This window comes from Hyperolius riggenbachi, chromosome 1 (genome assembly GCF_040937935.1).
Source record: "Hyperolius riggenbachi isolate aHypRig1 chromosome 1, aHypRig1.pri, whole genome shotgun sequence".
NCBI lineage: Eukaryota > Metazoa > Chordata > Amphibia > Anura > Hyperoliidae > Hyperolius > Hyperolius riggenbachi.
In genome coordinates this window covers 95551260-95568761 of record NC_090646.1, presented here as the reverse complement: position 1 = coordinate 95568761, position 17502 = coordinate 95551260, and the positions used below count along the sequence as shown (strand labels likewise).

At 46.8% G+C, this 17502-nt stretch overlaps 1 protein-coding gene across 8 annotated transcripts in view; it reads right to left on the bottom strand.

Moving 5' to 3' along the window:
• Positions 1–17502, bottom strand: part of PPP2R2C (protein phosphatase 2 regulatory subunit Bgamma) — a 183521-nt gene that overhangs the window by 44136 nt on the left and 121883 nt on the right. For all 8 annotated transcript variants that reach the window (XM_068277208.1, XM_068277188.1, XM_068277180.1 and 5 more), the window contains one exon: positions 8740–8837. In XM_068277208.1, coding sequence (XP_068133309.1) covers positions 8740–8837 — 98 coding nt within the window. The remainder of the gene's footprint in view (positions 1–8739; positions 8838–17502) is intronic.

Below are 17502 nucleotides of genomic sequence, written 5' to 3'. Positions count from 1 at the left end.
TGGAGCATCGTGCATATCTTTATCTATACAGGGTTCTTTATTTTCACCAGGAATGTGGTCTGCAAGAAGAATTACATTTTGTATATAATTAACAATGGTTTCCAAGCAAAAATCCTTGGGCCTATTTGTAAAGGTGCAAAAATGGTAGCACATCTGTGGAGGTTTACAGATTGTCGTATTAAAAACACGGCGATAACCTTTAGGGCTCTTTCATATTAGCCAACGCTAGACAATAGTCTTTCATGTTACCCCGCTTACAGCATTTTAGGAGTGATCTGTCTAAACGCAGGGATCAGCGCCTAGTGTGAAAGGACAATTGTAATGAGAAGGATATGGAGCCTGCCATATGTATTTCCTTTTAAAGAGACTCTGTAACAAAAAACAAATTCCCCTGGGGGGTACTCACCTCAGGAGGGGGAAGCCTCAGGTTCCCAATGAGGCATCCCCCTCCCCTGTAGCTGCAGGCAATCCAGCGCTGGATCCACCAATGTCTCTGGCAATCCTGGCTCGACAAGCCCGACAAGCTACATTTATTTACCTTCCCTGGCTCCAGCGGAGGCACTGTTGCAGCTCTCAGCATGGAGATAGGCGGAAATAGCCAATCTTTGTCGGGTCCGATGTACTGCGCAGGAGCACTAGCGGGGTACCTAGATGGTTATCTGCAAGAGATAGTAAAAACTTTTACTCATTGCCTAAAGGACACTACAGATCTACTATGTAGATTGGAGTCTCTGAATGAGGTCCCAGAGGAATTGATTTTTTGTAGTCTAGACATACAAAGCCTGTTCACTGCCATTCCACAGGACGAGGCAATTAACTGTGTAGAAAGTAATTTGTTGGATATGAACTTGACTAATGCTGAAGTGTACTTCCTTGTGGATGTGTTGGAATTAATTCTCAAATGTAATTACTTTAAATTTCATGGCAGGTTCTATTTCCAGAAACAAGGGGCAAGCATGGGTTCACCAGCCGCCCCTTCGGTGGCAAATATATTTGTTGAGTCCTTGGAGAAGAAATTCTTTTTTGATAATCTGAAGTATAGAGAGCACGTCTATCGATACTTCAGATTTGTTGATGACGTGCTCATTCTATGGAATGGATCTATGGAACTACTTGAGGAGATGGTAAAGGAGGCCAACATAGGCCACAGTACCATCAGGTTTACCATGGAGACGTCAATGGAGACGGTTAATTTCCTTGACGTTACCATCTCTAAACATGGGAACAGCCTGAGCACAAAACTGTTCAAAAAACCCACCGATCGAAACAATTTATTAAGGAAGGACAGTTATCACCACCCCCACACTACAAAAGCTATACCTAGGGGCCAATTTTTAAGGGCCAAGAGGATCTGTTCCACACCAGAGGACTATGCCCTGGCAGGGCAAGATTTGGTAGACAAATTTGTCACCAAGGGGTACCCAAGGGAGCAAGTAGTCAGAATCCAAGAAGAAGTAGGGGCATTAAAGAGGGAAGATTTGCTGAGAGGTAACAACAAAACAGGGGGTGGAGTTAAACGTATACCATTTGTCATGCAGTTTGGGAAAAATACCCCCTTAGTCCAAAAGGTAGTCAGGAAGTTCTGGCCGGTCCTTAGTAGTGATCAGGGGATAGGAGATCTTTTTCGAGAGCAACCTTTGTTTGCCCTCAAGAGAGGGAGAACGATCCAGAATACAGTTAGGAAGGTAGACACTGCTACCATTACTAACAGGTTGAATAAACAGAGGAATGGTACCTTTGCCTGCTGCAGTTGCAACGTGTGCTCAGCAATTGTGGGAGGCAACTCCATATCCCACCCACATACAGGCAGGCAAGTGCAGATCCGAGGCAGGTACACATGTGCCAGTACCTACGTGGTGTACGGTTTAAAATGCCCGTGTGGCATGATGTATGTAGGCATGACCACACGGGCAGTGCGCGTGCGAATTCAAGAGCACAAGCGTTTCATTAGGGGGTACTTGGAAGGCAAAGAAATATATGAGACCTCTGTGTCTGGACATTTTCGTGAAGCTAGGCACAGGGCCTCACAATTAAGATGGATGGTGCTTGATTCCCTAGATTTGCAACGTTGTGGGGGGGACAAAGAGAAGCTCCTGCTCCAGAAGGAGGCACGATGGATCAGTCATCTCGACGTTATGCACCCAAGAGGGATGAATGAGCATATGCAGTGGAAATGTTTTATATAGCAGTTTTGTATGGCATTTTTATAGCATTATTGCAGCATTTTTATAGCATTTTGTTAGCGTTGTGCATAGGAGTTTTTTGTACAGCACTTATAGCAGTGTCGTTTACCGGGCATTTTACTGCTGTTTATACTTAGGCCATGTAATGTTAGCGGTGCAATATATAATGGAATGTAGTGGTAGTGACTACAGTCAGTGGCGTTCCTACCATAGGGCGGCATGGGGCGCCCCGCACCGGGTGTCGGGTGCCCCAGGGGGTGTCACCAAGGCCTCCCACAGAGGCCTGGGCACTATGCAGGCAGGACAGGAGGGGGAAGCAACCCGGAAAGGAGGGGTGGCGGGGAAAGCGGCGGGGAGGGGGGCCGGACCCCCCACCTCCCTCACCTGGGTCCCCTCCTTCTGGCGCTTCCCCCTCCTAATTAGCAGCAGCTTGATGAGCGGGCAGGAGCGGGCCTTACTCACCTACTTCCTGCGTTCCAGGCGATGGCGCATAGCGTCATCGTCACCTGACGCTGGTCTCCACCTTCTCCACCGCCCACTGTGCTTCCTGATTTGCGGAAGCACAGTGAGCGACAGAGAGACCAGCGTCACGTGAGGATAACGTTATGCGCCATCGCCTGGAGCAGGTGAGTAAGTCCTCCCCGCCCGCTTCGCTAAGCTGCTGGCTGCTGCTAATTAGGAGGGGGAAGCGCCGGAAGGAGGGGACCCCGCCACCCCACCTTCCAAGCTTCCCTCATACCGGGGGCACCTATGCTACACCGGGGGCCACTATGCTACACCGGGGGCCACTATGCTACACCGGGGGGCACCTATGCTACACCGGGGGCACCTATGCTACACCGGGGGCCACTATGCTACACCGGGGGCCACTATGTGTACACCGGGGGCCACTATGCTACACCGGGGGCCACTATGCTACACTGGGGGCCACTATGCTACACTGGGGGCCACTATGCTACACTGGGGGCCACTATGCTACACTGGGGGCCACTATGCTCCACTGGGGGTCACTATGCTACACTGGGGGCCACTATGCTACACTGGGGGCCACTATGCTACACTGGGGGCCACTATGCTACACTGGGGGCCACTATGCTACACTGGGGGCCACTATGCTACACTGGGGGCCACTATGCTACACTGGGGGCCACTATGCTACACTGGGGGCACCTATGCTACACTGGGGGCCACTATGCTACACTGGGGGCCACTATGCTACACTGGGGGCACCTATGCTACACTGGGGGCACCTATGCTACACTGGGGGCACCTATGCTACACTGGGGGCACCTATGCTACACTGGGGGCACCTATGCTACACTGGGGCCACTATGCTACACTGGGGCCACTATGCTACACTGGGGCCACTATGCTACACTAAACTATACTGGGGCCACTATGCTATACTGGGGCAACTATACTAGCTATACTGGGGCAGTGGCGGTGCCAGGGGGGTGGTTTGGGTGCTGAAGCACCCCCAGCGTGAACTGCTATTCGGCGTCTAATAGACGCTGTGTCAGTTCACTGACAGCAGCAGCCCGCAGCTCCAACAGCGGCAGAGCAGGGCTACAGTAAAATGGCGTCCGAAGCCCTGCTCTGGAGACGGAGTCTGCAATGCAGGGCTTCGAGCGCCATTTTCCCGTAGCCCTGCTCTCAGCGCGGGAGTTTCAGTTGCTGGCTGGCTGCAGAGGATCGTGAGAGCTGCGCGCCGGACGGAGGCCGGGACAGGAGGTCTGCTGCTGCTTCAGGTGAGTAAACTTTTATTTAATTTATATTAGCAGGTGTATCGACTGTTCTGGCCAGGTCTGCTACATGATTGAAGTGTTTTCTGGCCAGGTTGGCCACATGATTGCATGTATTTTCAGGGCAAATCTGCCGACATGATTGCATGTATTTTCTGGGCAAATCTGCCGACATGATTGCATGTATTTTCTGGGCAAATCTGCCGACATGATTGCATGTATTTTCTGGGCAAATCTGCCGACATGATGGAACGTGTTTTTTGGGCAAATCTGCCGACATGATTGAACGTGTTTTTTGGGCAAATCTGCCGACATGATTGAACGTGTTTTTTGGGCAAATCTGCCGACATGATTGAACGTGTTTTTTGGGCAAATCTGCCGACATGATTGAACGTGTTTTTGGGGCAAATCTGTTCACATTACGTGTATTTTCTTGAGAAAACCTGAACAATTATGTGAATTTTCTGGGGAAAGGCCCACTGTCTTTGTGTTGCACTTTTAAGGGGAACCCGAGGTGAGAATAATATTGGGCTGCAATATTTATCTCCTTTTAAGCAATACCAGCTGCCTGGCTGCTGTGCTGGTCCTCTGCATCTAATTCTTTCAACCATAGACCCTGAATAAGCATGCAGCAGGTCAGGGGTTTCTGACAATATTGTCAGAACTGACAAGATTAGCTGCATGGCTTGTTTCTGGTGTAATTCAGTTCACTACTGCAGCCAAATAGATCAGCAGGGCTGCCTATTGTTTAAAAGGAAATGAATATGGCAGCCTCCATATCACTCTTATCCCGGGTTCACTTTAAATTAGTTAGCTCTGCCCTCATCCGGTCATGGCCACGCCCATTTTTCGCCGCGGCGCGCAATGCGCGCCGCATGTTATAGCCGCACCCATTTTTTGTTAGCTATACTGGTGCCACTATACTATACTAAGGACAACTTTAGGGGGGGGAGCGAGCCTACACCTGGCATTACCCGCCGTGTCACGTTTAGCATGCCACATTTGCTGTTTTTTGGTTTTTTTATGGGGGGGGGGGGGGGGGTGTCTTTTTAATACCCAGCACCGGGTGTCAAATGCCCTAGGTACGCCACTGACTACAGTTACAATCTTTACCTTTCTTTTTTAGGTCGGAGTTCACAGGTAGCCCTAGTGGAGTGCCCTAGGATCACGGTCAGTTATAATGTTTATTAAAGGGGTAGCCATATGCGGAGTTCCCCCAATGTGGTATTGTGTTTAAAAGCTTAGTGAGGATGTAAATTTGTAATAATGTTAATTTCCGTAGATATTTATATTGGATTTATTTATCTATTGGAAAATTGATGAATTTTGTAAATTTAGTGCAACTGTGACAGCAAGGTGTGGCCATTGTCTAGTTAAGATCACCACGCCCCCGAGCAAAGGGGTGTGGTCCTGAACCTGCATAAATGTGCGGGCTGTATTTGGTTTCATTTTACACCTGATGAAGAACCGTGAAGGTTCGTAACATGTAGTGTTGCTCCATCGTCAATACATGCTTTAAATAGCAAGCCTTTTGTGTGCCGCCTCTTCACTTTTTGCGCAGGAGCAAGAGACTTGAGCCTGCGCAGTAGAGCGGCCAGACAGCGATCGGCTATTTCCACCTATCTCCGAGCGGAGAGCCAATACTGCGCCTGCACTGGAGTTGGGAAAGTAAATATTTACATCCCTGCCATTCTGGGAGCTTTTTCGCCGCCACCGTGGGACACAGGAGGATTGGGGATGCCTTGACAGGATCCGGAGGCTTCCCCCACCCGAGGTGAGTACGCCCCAGGGAAACTATTTCTCGTTACAGGTTTTCTTTAAGCAATACAAGTTGTCTGGCTATCCTGCTGATCCTCTGCCTCTAATTCTTTTAGACATAGACTCTGAACAAGCAAGATTAGCTGCATGCTTGTTTCTAGAGTGATTCAAACATTACTACAGGCAAATAAATTAGCAGGACTGCCAGACAACCGTTATTTTTTAAAGGAAATAAATATGGCAGCCTCCATATTCCTCTCACTTAAGTTTTGATTGGTGTCAGCACGCAGAGAGAATCTGATTCTTGGCGATCTGCAGTACCACCAAGAATGCAGATATACGCCTGATTATCGATGATCTGCAGAATCAGCAATAATACAGATGTATTGCTAACCTCTGGACACCAGAATAGTGAGAGTGTTTGGTGCAACAGTAACAACTCTGAGTGGAGACCACCAGAGGAGCTGGCGGCCTAAGACTCCTGAGGAATTCACCCCTGACTTTGGGTGATATTCCTGTAGCCTGTGGACCCCTGGGCGAGGGACCGAGGCTGGGTTGCAGGAAGCCCTGCAGCTAATATGAAAGGTATTGCCCTGGACTGGGCTAACGTAATACAGTAATAGCACAATCCTAGTCTGGGTGTGAGTTCCGTAGTCACAACACCCTGGAACTAGTCTGGAGCATAACATAAATGATAATACAATTCCCTAGTCTTGGGTGTGAGGTCCGTGATCGTCAACACCCTGGAACTAGTCTGGAATATAACACAAAGACAATACAGTTCCCTAGTCTTGGGTGTGAGGGTCTTGATCTCAACACCCTGGAACTGGTCTAACAAATAAACAGTACAAGGTAATCTGGCTCAGTGTGAATTCCCAAGTCCTCCTGGTTCAAACACACTGTATGGATCTGACTATGGTCTGAATGCTTCCACAAAGTGTTAGCAATGGCAGACAACCATCAACTGACAAGCAAGCAGAATATATAGTAACTGAACTCTGCTGCCCCACCCGAGCCACTCAGCCAATCATGAGTCCAGCAGGAATCAGCTGATCGTCCTGATCAGCTGACACTTCCCCTGCTGGTATAAAGGTCCTGACTTCTGGCCCGCGCGAGCGTAGCTCTGTATCCATCTATGTGGACTAACAGACCCAGCCACTCCAAAGGCACGCTGCTGCGTACAAACCGCCGCCTTGGACGCGGAAACAGCCGCTTTGCTATTAGAACATGCGGCGGCTTTTCCGCGTTTTCTCACAAGTTGCCACACTACCAGACGCGTGCCTACGCATGCAAACCGCCGCGTTGGACGCGGAATCAGCCGCCTTGCTTTCAGCACATGCGGCGGCTTTACCGCGTTTTCTCACAAGTTGCCTTTTATTTGATTGCCGTTTTACTGTTTTTATTTGTTTTATGGGATTGTAGCTTTCTACATTCATCACAATTTGCCATTATTTATCAGTGATAAAGTCATGACTGATTTATAAAGGGGTGCTCTGCCTGATTTGCACTGTATAGATCATCAAATGGCGTTTGCCGCTTTGAAAGTGGAGAGCCACATAAATTTCAATGGAGAACAGGGATGCATGCTTCAAATACCATTAGCTACTTTGGTGTGTATACGCTAAATGTCAGAAATGTTACATGTGCAGGTGGCGTGTGTAAATGTTACCAGATATTATGCAAATTACGTACAGTTTGCACAACTTGACTCATTCACAAGCCACGTGTGCTGCTGATGTAATGGCCATTGCCAAAATAGTACACCTACCGTTGCTCTCCGCTCGGACTCCGGTGGAAATAGCTGAGCCTGATTGCGTCCACTCAACTGTGCAGGCAGGAGGTGCCGGAGTAGTAGAGCAGACCCGATCAGTCTCGGCTATTTCTGGCCGAGTGCAGAAATAACATTTGGGGAGACAGCGGTCGGGGGTTCCGTTGTGTTCACTGGTCGCAATATCGCACGCTGTTACTGCTGCGCACCCGATCTACCACGATAGGCCAAGATTTCCCAGCACGTCATTCAATACATTCGACCGATTTTGGTCCAAAATCGTTCGAACCATTGATTGGGCATTCTTGTTGCGGCACCGATTTTAATTAGATTAGATTATTGAATTGGATGGTTGATTGGCTGCAAAACTGCCAGATGTATGGCCACCTTTAGAGATGTGTATCATCCGAGGGCTCCATGTACTCATTAATGATGGTTGGCACAGACACGTTGATAAAGATGTACAGGGTGGGCCATTTATATGGATACACCTTAATAAAATGGGAATGGTTGGTGATATTAACTTCCTGTTTGTGGCACATTAGTATATGTGAGGGGGAAAACTTTTCAAGATGAGTGGTGACCATGGCTGCCATTTTGAAGTTGGCCATTTTGAATCAAACTTTTGTTTTTTCAACAGGAAGAGTGTCATGTGACACATCAAACAATGGGAATTTCACAAGAAAAACAATGGTGTGCTTGGTTTTAATGTAACTTTATTCTTTCATGAGTTATTTACAATTTTCTGACCACTTATAAAATGTGTTCAATGTGCTGCCCATTGTGTTGGATTGTCAATGCAACCCTCTTCTCCCACTCTTCACACACTGATAGCAACACCGCAGGAGAAATGCAGGCACAGGCTTCCAGTATCCGTAGTTTCAGGTGCTGCACATCTCGTATCTTCACAGCATAGACAACTGCCTTCAGATGACTCCAAAGATAAAAGTCTAGGCGGGTCAGATCGGGATACCTTGGGGGCCATTCAACTGGAAAGTGGATTGGTCGTTGTGGGCCAGTTGAATGGCCCCCAAGGGGGGCCATTAATAAAAGGTAACCTTTTATTAAGGTGTATCCATATAAATGGCCCACCCTGTATACTTTTTTTCTGTATATGAATTCTCTTACTTGTTATTAGTTAAACTTTAAAATAATCTTTTCATAGATTGCAGCTCCCGGGTCAGTAGCCACTCATCTTCCATCTTGGAATGGGCGCAGTAGCCATCTTTGCTGTTATAATGTTTGCCCTCAGCCTTTCCTACAACAACACTACACGGGTTTGTCTTACCTCTGGTTCCCTCTGGAATATGACAACACGGCCACCCTTGTCCCCAGTCGCCAGCAGCTCTCCAGTGTGATTAAACTCAACTGTAGAAATGATATCAGCTGGAAGGGAAGGATAAAAGGTATTATTACACAGTATGCACTCTACTATACATAATTACTATACATAACAACACACTGTACTAACTAGCCCCGTGTTATCAAGAACAAATGTGAGAGGCTGAATATCCGTGGCTTAAAAACCTGCAAAAAATTCTGCCCATAAAGAGTTGTATATCAGGCTGGAGGCCTATAAATGACTTTAAAAGTAATACTGAAGCACTTGTAAAAAAAAAAAAAAAAAAAGGTAAGATACTATAAGAGGGAAGGTTCTGAATCTGGATCTCTTCCCAGCCCTCTCTCCATGTCCTCATTCCAACACTGTCTCCCGCTCAAATTTGCCACCTCCAGGAGCCTTTAAAAGGCTTCAGAAGCACTTGTGTCCCAGAATGCTTCCAAAGATGGGCGGCTCCATACTGAGCATGTGACCATTTTCAGAAGCACTCAGGGAAAGGAGTGCTTCCGAACTCTTCACAGAATCCGTGAAGGCATATTCAACCAGTTCAAATAACTTTAACAGGGGTATTAGTGCTGGAACAAGGACATGGATAGGGGACCAGGAAGGCCCTGTGAGATCCAGAGCCTTCCCTCTGCATAGGGGAGTATCTTTTTTTATCTTCATCTTTTTTTTACAGTGGCTTTAGTGTTAATTTAACAGTGATTCATCTTGTAAGAAGTGATAAATTGTAATATAATTGTAATGTAAATAAGGTTGAGGAAATACTTTACAATGGGCACACTTTGGAAGGATCCAATTTGTTGTCCTCACCTCCTCTTCTCTGCCACTTAAAGGATACACCTGGCAATGTTAAAAAAATCAGCAGCTTCCTCTCAGGCAGTCTCCTGGGGTCCATTCCATAGCAGCCACCAACCCAGGCCAGGACGACGGCTGAAAGGCTGCTACGGAGCGGAGAACGGAGCTGTGGCGAGAGACACATAGGCTTCCAGGGGCTGGAGGAAGCCCCGTGTAAATAAATGAGAGTCTTTATACATTGCCAGATATATCCTTTTAAGGAGAGTGAATGAGGCGGGGAGTAGGAGAGACTGTTGCAGCAAGCTTACCTCTTCCTGTCTGAAAATTTGACTTTAGCCAAAAGTCCCAGAAGTGGCACCAGGGGGAACGAGGAGAGGACCCCACAATGCACAGAGGTATGACTATGCACTTGTCCTGAAGAGGAACTCTGGCCAAAACCGTTTATTTATTTTTCCTTCCTTCCTACCCCCCCCCCCCCCCCCCCCCCTTTAAATCTGGAGAAAAACTCTCTGGCTGTAACATAGACGTCAATTAAAAAAATATTGTTTTAAAATTACTTTTAAAATTACTGATGAAGGGGCGGATTTGTATGATAATTTCACAATGGAGAGATTTCCTTTTACTCTGTGTACCAATGCCTGGCTGTGTGGCTGGCAACATGGGGTATAGTCACTAAACTTCATTAAAATGTACATGTAAGGATCTCTAGGTCTGTCTATCTCTGTAAATCTGACCTGGCAATATGTTTGGTCCCTCCTGCACTCTGTCTTGGCTTACTCATGTTGTAAGAATCTGTGAGGTTCTTGTAATGTAAAATCCTCATTCATTTAGAACCAATGTTTCAGCAAGAAGGCTATATACAGAGTTCTCCTTTAGAGCTACAGTATTCCGGAGAAATTCAGTCTAATGTGAGAAGTGAGTGGAGCTCTCAGCTCAAGGCTTTCTGACTATACCCAGTTCCAGTGTGGATGGAGCCAGACTGGATATTGGGACTTTCCAGTCAGATTAGAACCTAATTTACCCTGAAGATTAGTTCAATGAATCTGATGCCACAGTAGTACTGTACATGTCACAAGCCAGTTAGCTTTAAGTTGGGATGTATCTGGCATGACTTGAAGGTCTTGCGTCAATCGTACGATCCAACGATCAATGTGTACTTTAGGTAACACCTATAATCCACCCACAGCCCACCTACAATGGTAGGTGACTGACCAACGCTTAGCACAGGAAATATACTTGTATATATGATGCATCTGTAATGTTATGATAGTTGCTTTTTGCTACTGATGCTGCTTCCTGATTCATGATGATGATTCAATAAAGATGAACATGGAATACTTATATTGCTGATGTCAATAAAACGTCCTATATATTCCAAGTGTCTGTGTCTCTGCTAACAGCTGGGAGAGCTTTCCATACACAAGACAAATATAACGTGTAAGTGCCTGATCCCTTGGAAGGTCATTGAAGGATACCTTAGCGCTTTTCAAAATGTAAAAACGGGTGGAGCAGGCATGTCCAGAAGGCTCTCCTCATGCTCACCACTCCCCCTGTTCTCCTCTGTTACCCTCCATTATGTTCTAATGTCGCAATGTCTAATGTAATGCATGTTTTGCGATGTATGTAACTCACATTATACACACAACCCATATGTTAGTCACACAATAGGTAGTTTGTGTAACACCCTGTAAAATGTACATGCGCTGTCTGCATGTGCAAATTTTAATTAAAGTTTAGTGAATACACTCCCATAATTCCAAAGTTCCATAGACAGTATGTTATGTGGAGAATACAGCTCTGCATATGTGTATGAATGAGGCGAGATTGGCAGGAGCTTCAGCTCTTGACCCAGGTCAACAATTGGCTAAGCAATACACTTTCCAGTCATACCAGTACAAATGTCAGATGGTAGCATTTGGCTGTGTCAGGCCTCCCCTGCACAGAAAAGCACTCTAAACGCCAATAGCACACTGCTTGATGTACCAGGATAATGGATGCTCTGCGTCTAGCGCCAATGTACACTTCAAGCAGACAGCTTTCTGCAAAGGAACATCTTTTACTGAAGCTTGCCAAATGCTTAAATCTATAGACAGCGAGTTATAGAAAAACATGTAGAATGAGATCACGGAGGTCTCAGCATGAAGCTGAATGTGGTATATTTGGACTAGAGGAGAGATAGCAGCCACTTCCCGTACTTACAAACGACTCTAGCTACAAAGTTTCAGAGATACAAAGTTGTCTCCATTTACAAAATATACAATACTGTTTTTTTATTACATGTTTTTGTTGTTGAATGTTACAGTATTGTATAAACTGTTAGTAGTTTAGTATGTAAATGTAAAAATCTAATGTCTTAAAGACTCTAAAGCTTTGTACACACCTATGATGAGACATATTGCCCAGCAGGAATCGATAATCGATCCCTCTGGCCACATTGCAGGTCGAGGCTGTAAATACGCCAAACTAGAACATCAACTGAATGCTTTCCATATGCGTTGTTTAAAGGGTACCTGAGGCGGCTAAAAAAAATAAAATGATACATACCTGGGGTTTCCTCCAACCCCCTCCAGGATGATCGCTCCCTCGCCGTCGTCCGCCGCCTGGATCCTCTGCAATTGGCCCCGAAAAATCCTCCAGGTGGGGCCAGTCGGTGCAGACACAGTCCAACTTCACATGCCTCCATCACCAGGAGCGTTCTACGTCTGTGCAGTGGTACTGTGCAGGTGCAGAACGCTACCGACGACGAGAGCATGGATGACCAGGCATGCACAGTACTCCCCGGACTGGAGGACTCTCCGGGGCCAGTTGCGGAGGATCCAGATGGTGCAGGAGGACAGCGAGGGAGCAATCAGTCTGGAGGGGGCTTTAGGAAGTCCCAGGTATGTATAACTTTTTTCCTCCAGCCCTATTTCAGCTTTACTTTAAGGTCTATTTTGGTAATTAGGTGGAAGAATAAAATAGGCTGTTCTCTTGAAGACGCACTGCTCCAGTATCATGGCAATCCTCAAACACAGAAGACTCCACTGGCTGGATCACGTATACAGACTGGACCCCAGAAAGATTACGTTGGCAGGGGATGTTGGGTCAAACTACACATGCAAAAAGACTTGTGAGACAACCTATACTATGGTTGAAAGACTTGGAAGTGAGGCATGGATTGCTTTGGCATTAATACTGGGAAAGTAGCTGGGAGAAATGTGCTTAAATTAGGCCCGTATGGTGTCAAGATCTAAGCATTGGCCTGAAAAGACATAATGAGGTCTGGCTAGGTAATTGAAAGCAGAAAAGACTTCACATCACTGCAGCCATCGGGACGCCCACAGAACGTAGCAACAAGCACCTGAAAAAGATTTGGTCGCCAGGTAGGTTAAAATGTAAATGTAAACATCTCATGTCTTAAGACTCTAAAGCCTCGTACACACATACAAGATGTTCCCCAGCAGGAAGTGAGACTTGATCCCTCCTGCAACATTACAAGGCTTGTTGCTATGTGAGGGGAGGAGGGCCAACGGAGTAAGGCATTAATTAAGTCATGCATCGGGCAGGGTGAGTGGGGAGAGCAATAGTCTCGGCAGAGTCAATCCACTGGGCTGATTGCTGGCCAAGGCATCAGGGGGCATAGGGGCCTGCTTTACATACACTAGATTCTTGGCAGAGGCAGGCATGTACAGGCAGCTGTCCTGATGCCCACCGCTCCCCCTGTTATCCCCCATCACCCTCCTTTGCTAGCTAAATGCCTCCTGGCAGCCTCTTCCGGGTAGGGCATTAGGGGGCAGGCGCTGGGCCCAGCTGCACGCGTCTTACCATGAGTGCCCATGAGCGCACTGCGCATGACATTATGCGCAAAGCACTTCCGGTGCATGATGTAGGACACGCACAGTCAGGCCAGCACCTGTGCACTATTGCCCGACACAGATGAGGCTGTCAGGGGGTATTTAGCTAGCAAAGGAGAGGGCTCTCATATCCTTTAAGTACTTTGGGACCATGGTGATTGAAATCTACACCCTGCTTTTAAAGGCTCCTGGCTGGCAGGGCATAGATTTCAATCACTGCTGCAGTGCGCATCCGCCGTTTCCTTCGTTCCCCACCGATCGCACTGCTCAAACCCGACATCTCTCATCGCAGCTCACTGGCTATGCCCGTCTCTATGACGGCAGAGCCATGTAAGCCAGTCAGGAGCCGATTTAATTGGCTCCTGTATGTGTCAATCAATGTTAAGCAGGAGCCAATGAAAGCTGCTCCCGACTGGCTGACATGACTCTGCCGTCATAGAGACGGCAGAGTCTATGTCAGGAGGATCCCAGCGTGCAGTGGTGACGGCGGTTGCAGCAGGTATGCGCGCCGATTCGTCGGGATTGTACCAGCGGTCTCTGGTCCTTAAGGGGGCAGAGACCGCTAGTAATTAAGTGGTTAAAGACAACCTGAGGTGGATCTTAGGGGGCAAATGGGACGCAAAGGCATGTTCTCTGTCTGTTTACATGGCTCTATGTCCCCCAACCACTCTCTGCACCCACCGCCACGTTATAGCCTCCTGAGTTTAGCGACAAGATTTGTTGCTAACTCGGAGGTAAACACAGGGGAGAGGAATTCCCACCAGGGTTTCCTGAGCTGCCATTGGGCAGCTCTCTCTCTCTGGCTGGGCATCCTGCTGCTCCCCCACCTCCCTGCAGGCTGGGGAAGACACACAGTCTCTCAGTGCAGCATCGTGAAGTGGCAGGGAGCGGCGGTTTTTGCGGCTACCTGATCTGACCAGCCCTGCGGGTCAGGTAGCCTGCTTTTTTTTTTTTTTTTTTTGAGCCCACCTCGGGTACTCTTTAAGGATGCATTCACACTATCTTTCTGTTGCATTGCAGAATAATTTTGCTTGTGAACTCACTGCCCATACAATTCTATGCAAAAAAAACCAAAAACAAAACACTATCATATGCATCAAAAAGTGAAAGACTGAACTAGGCAGTTAAACCACCCGCGCCAAAATAATAAAGAAACGTAACACGATATAAGGCTTTTTCACCTACTCTGACCCACTGACATGAAATATGGCAGCTGGGAACATAATGGGGACAGCTTACAATGCAGAGGCTAAAATACAGCAGCTTATGCTAATTAGAGACAAGGCAGCCTCTGATGGCACTTTATAGACCTTAATTATCAGGCTCCGCAGGAAGGAAGCCTCAAACATCTGCACAGCTATTCTCCGCTGGGATGTCAATTGCCATTCACCATGTTCAACAAAGACGGAAAATCAAGAATAAAATCTGCAGCCTCATAAAAATAATTTCTCATTTTAGAGGAAGCTGTACCGTGTCCTAAAATGTCTGCATCTCAAAATATCCCGTCTGTCATTATCTCTTCAGATTAACATCTGTTGGTTTGTAAAAAGAAAAGAAACAAAAGTTAAGCTAGTGTGCAATTTTTGGCTCTTGAGTCTGCTTTATATTTGATTTAGACCCTAAGATGAAAATCACTCTACTAGTACATTAGATTGGTCCTTGAGGTCCCTTGTACACTTGCCTTGCGTTGCCTTGTTTTTCTGCAGGGTAATGCAAAGACAATGCAAGGCAATGTAGCCTAGCACAGTTACAGTGTCGCATTGCACTGGAAGTGCCCCATTGGCCGCCGCAAAGTCAACAGTGTTACCGCCGGATTTCAAAGCGATGCAGCAGCAGCAGAGCAATGCAAGTCAATGGGCGAGGCAGAATTCTTAAATATGTTTGCAGCGGTGGGGCAGCACGCAAGTGCAGAACGACAGGATTAAGATGGGGAAACCTGGGAATCCCAGTGACGTTCTACCTGTCCAGCACTGAAATACGTGACGCGTCAAGGGGCGTGCGGCACTATGCATTTGACCCTGCCGCCGCACTCTGCTGCAAGGTCATATGAATGATGTTTGGTGCATTGTGAGGCGGTGAGCATCGCACCGCAAACGCAATGACCAGGTTTAAAACCAGCCTAAAGCACACCTGAGCTTGGCCCCAAAATGTGACTTTTACTTGTGTGGAGCTTTTTCCTGCCTCCTGTTGTTTGATTTCTGCTATATAGATTTCTGTTCTTTTGAATGTAACACTTCCATTCATCTCAATGCAGGTCACGGTGTCAAAAACCTGAGCGGTTCTTGCCTTTTTCATGATTGCTAACTCAGTAAAGGACCAGCCTTTAAAGCGTTGCCATCATATAAATCCGGCATAGCGGGGTCTGAACCCTCTATAACAGTAATTATAGATTGACGGTATACCTTGAAATAATATACCATCCAGGACTTAAACAACAAGGATGGGCGCCATCAGCCGTTTATCTGAACAAGCCCTTAAACTACCACAGCTACTGTATATTCTGGCGTATAACTCTACTTTTTAACCCTTGAAAATCTTCTGAAAATTCAGGGGTCGTCTTATACGCCGGGTGTCATTGATGCCAGGTGATACACCCTATCCTGTTACCGACTCTCAGATCTCGCTGCTGAGGACTATAGTGAAACGGCGCAGGCGCACATGTGCGAGATCTGAGAGGCAGGGAAGGAGGTAAATAGGATACAAGGGTGGACCAGAAGGGTGAAAGAGGCGTGTGTTATGGGCACAGCACAATCTATTCTTCCATACCGCTGTTAAACAGGGAGACAGGCAGAGCTGAACAATGCGCTTTCGGAAAGTTGACCAATCCAGTCAATCGTCTATATAGTGGGTACCACACATTGTACAGCACCAGCATCTGTTCATACATAGCACCAGTATATGATGTTTATTTTACATTTTTATTTGGTGTGCATTGGAAGAGGGGTAGTCTTATACGGCGAGTATATCCCAAATTCTATATTTTAACTGGAAAAGTTGGGGGTCGTCTTATACGCTCAGTCGTCTTATACGCAAGGGTATACGGTATAATAGCTTACAATTCTGGAGATAAATAGTACTGTAGAGTAAAATCCTAGTACTTTTATCATCTGTCTGTATTTCTATGAGGTACAGGTGTATCCACCATATCACTTCACCACACTGAACAATTACCAGCAGCTTCCTCACTGCAGGAGAAGGCAGGAACATTATTGACTTGTTGACAGAGAATTCCAAATTCTCCCACAGATGTTTCCTTGTCATTAGTCACGGATAATTGGTGGACAGATCTGCACCCAAGGATTCCTAGCAGAATGTTTAATAACGTTCTCTAGCCACTCTACCGTGGTAATATGAGTACTGTCAATAAAGTTTATTACTTCAGAGGTGTGCTGTTAATACCCGGATCCACCATGTAACAAGCAGAGTAAAACAGAACAGTAATAAAAGGCAGCAAATTTCACCAAGCAGCTGCAGTAAAATCACAATTACCGGAGAGGATAACTAGATGAATGATGTTGTAAACAGATTCCATGACTTTATCCTAGCAATGGGATTGCTCTGATGATAGCAGGTGCATAGTGTGGGGATGGAGTAAACAGGAAGTGTTAGGGGCTAACACTGTGTTTTCTTTTAAACCTACAGAAATACAGACTATCATTATTATTTATTGGATTTATACAGCGCCAACATATTATGCAGCGGTGTACAATAAATAAGAGTTCAGACAGTGATAATAGGGGTGACAGACAACACAATACGTGCAATCCTGCAAGGAGGGAGGGCCTTGCCGAAGGCCTACAAACTAAAGGGAGGGGTGGTGACACGTTAGGTGGAGCTGCATCAGGAGATTCTCGGCAGGGAGTGTCAAGACATCAGTGAGGTGGGGTAGGCATTCCTAAAGAGGTGAGTTTAGAGGGCTTGTTTGAAGGTGCTGAAGGAGGGGGCAAGCCTGATGGGTAGTGGGAGAGTTCCACAGTATGGGGGCAGTGATGTCCTCTAGTGATGTCCTGTAGACATGCATGGGAATGAGAATTACAAAAGGAGGAGGTAGGAGAAGGTCGTTGGAGGAGCGGAGCCGGAG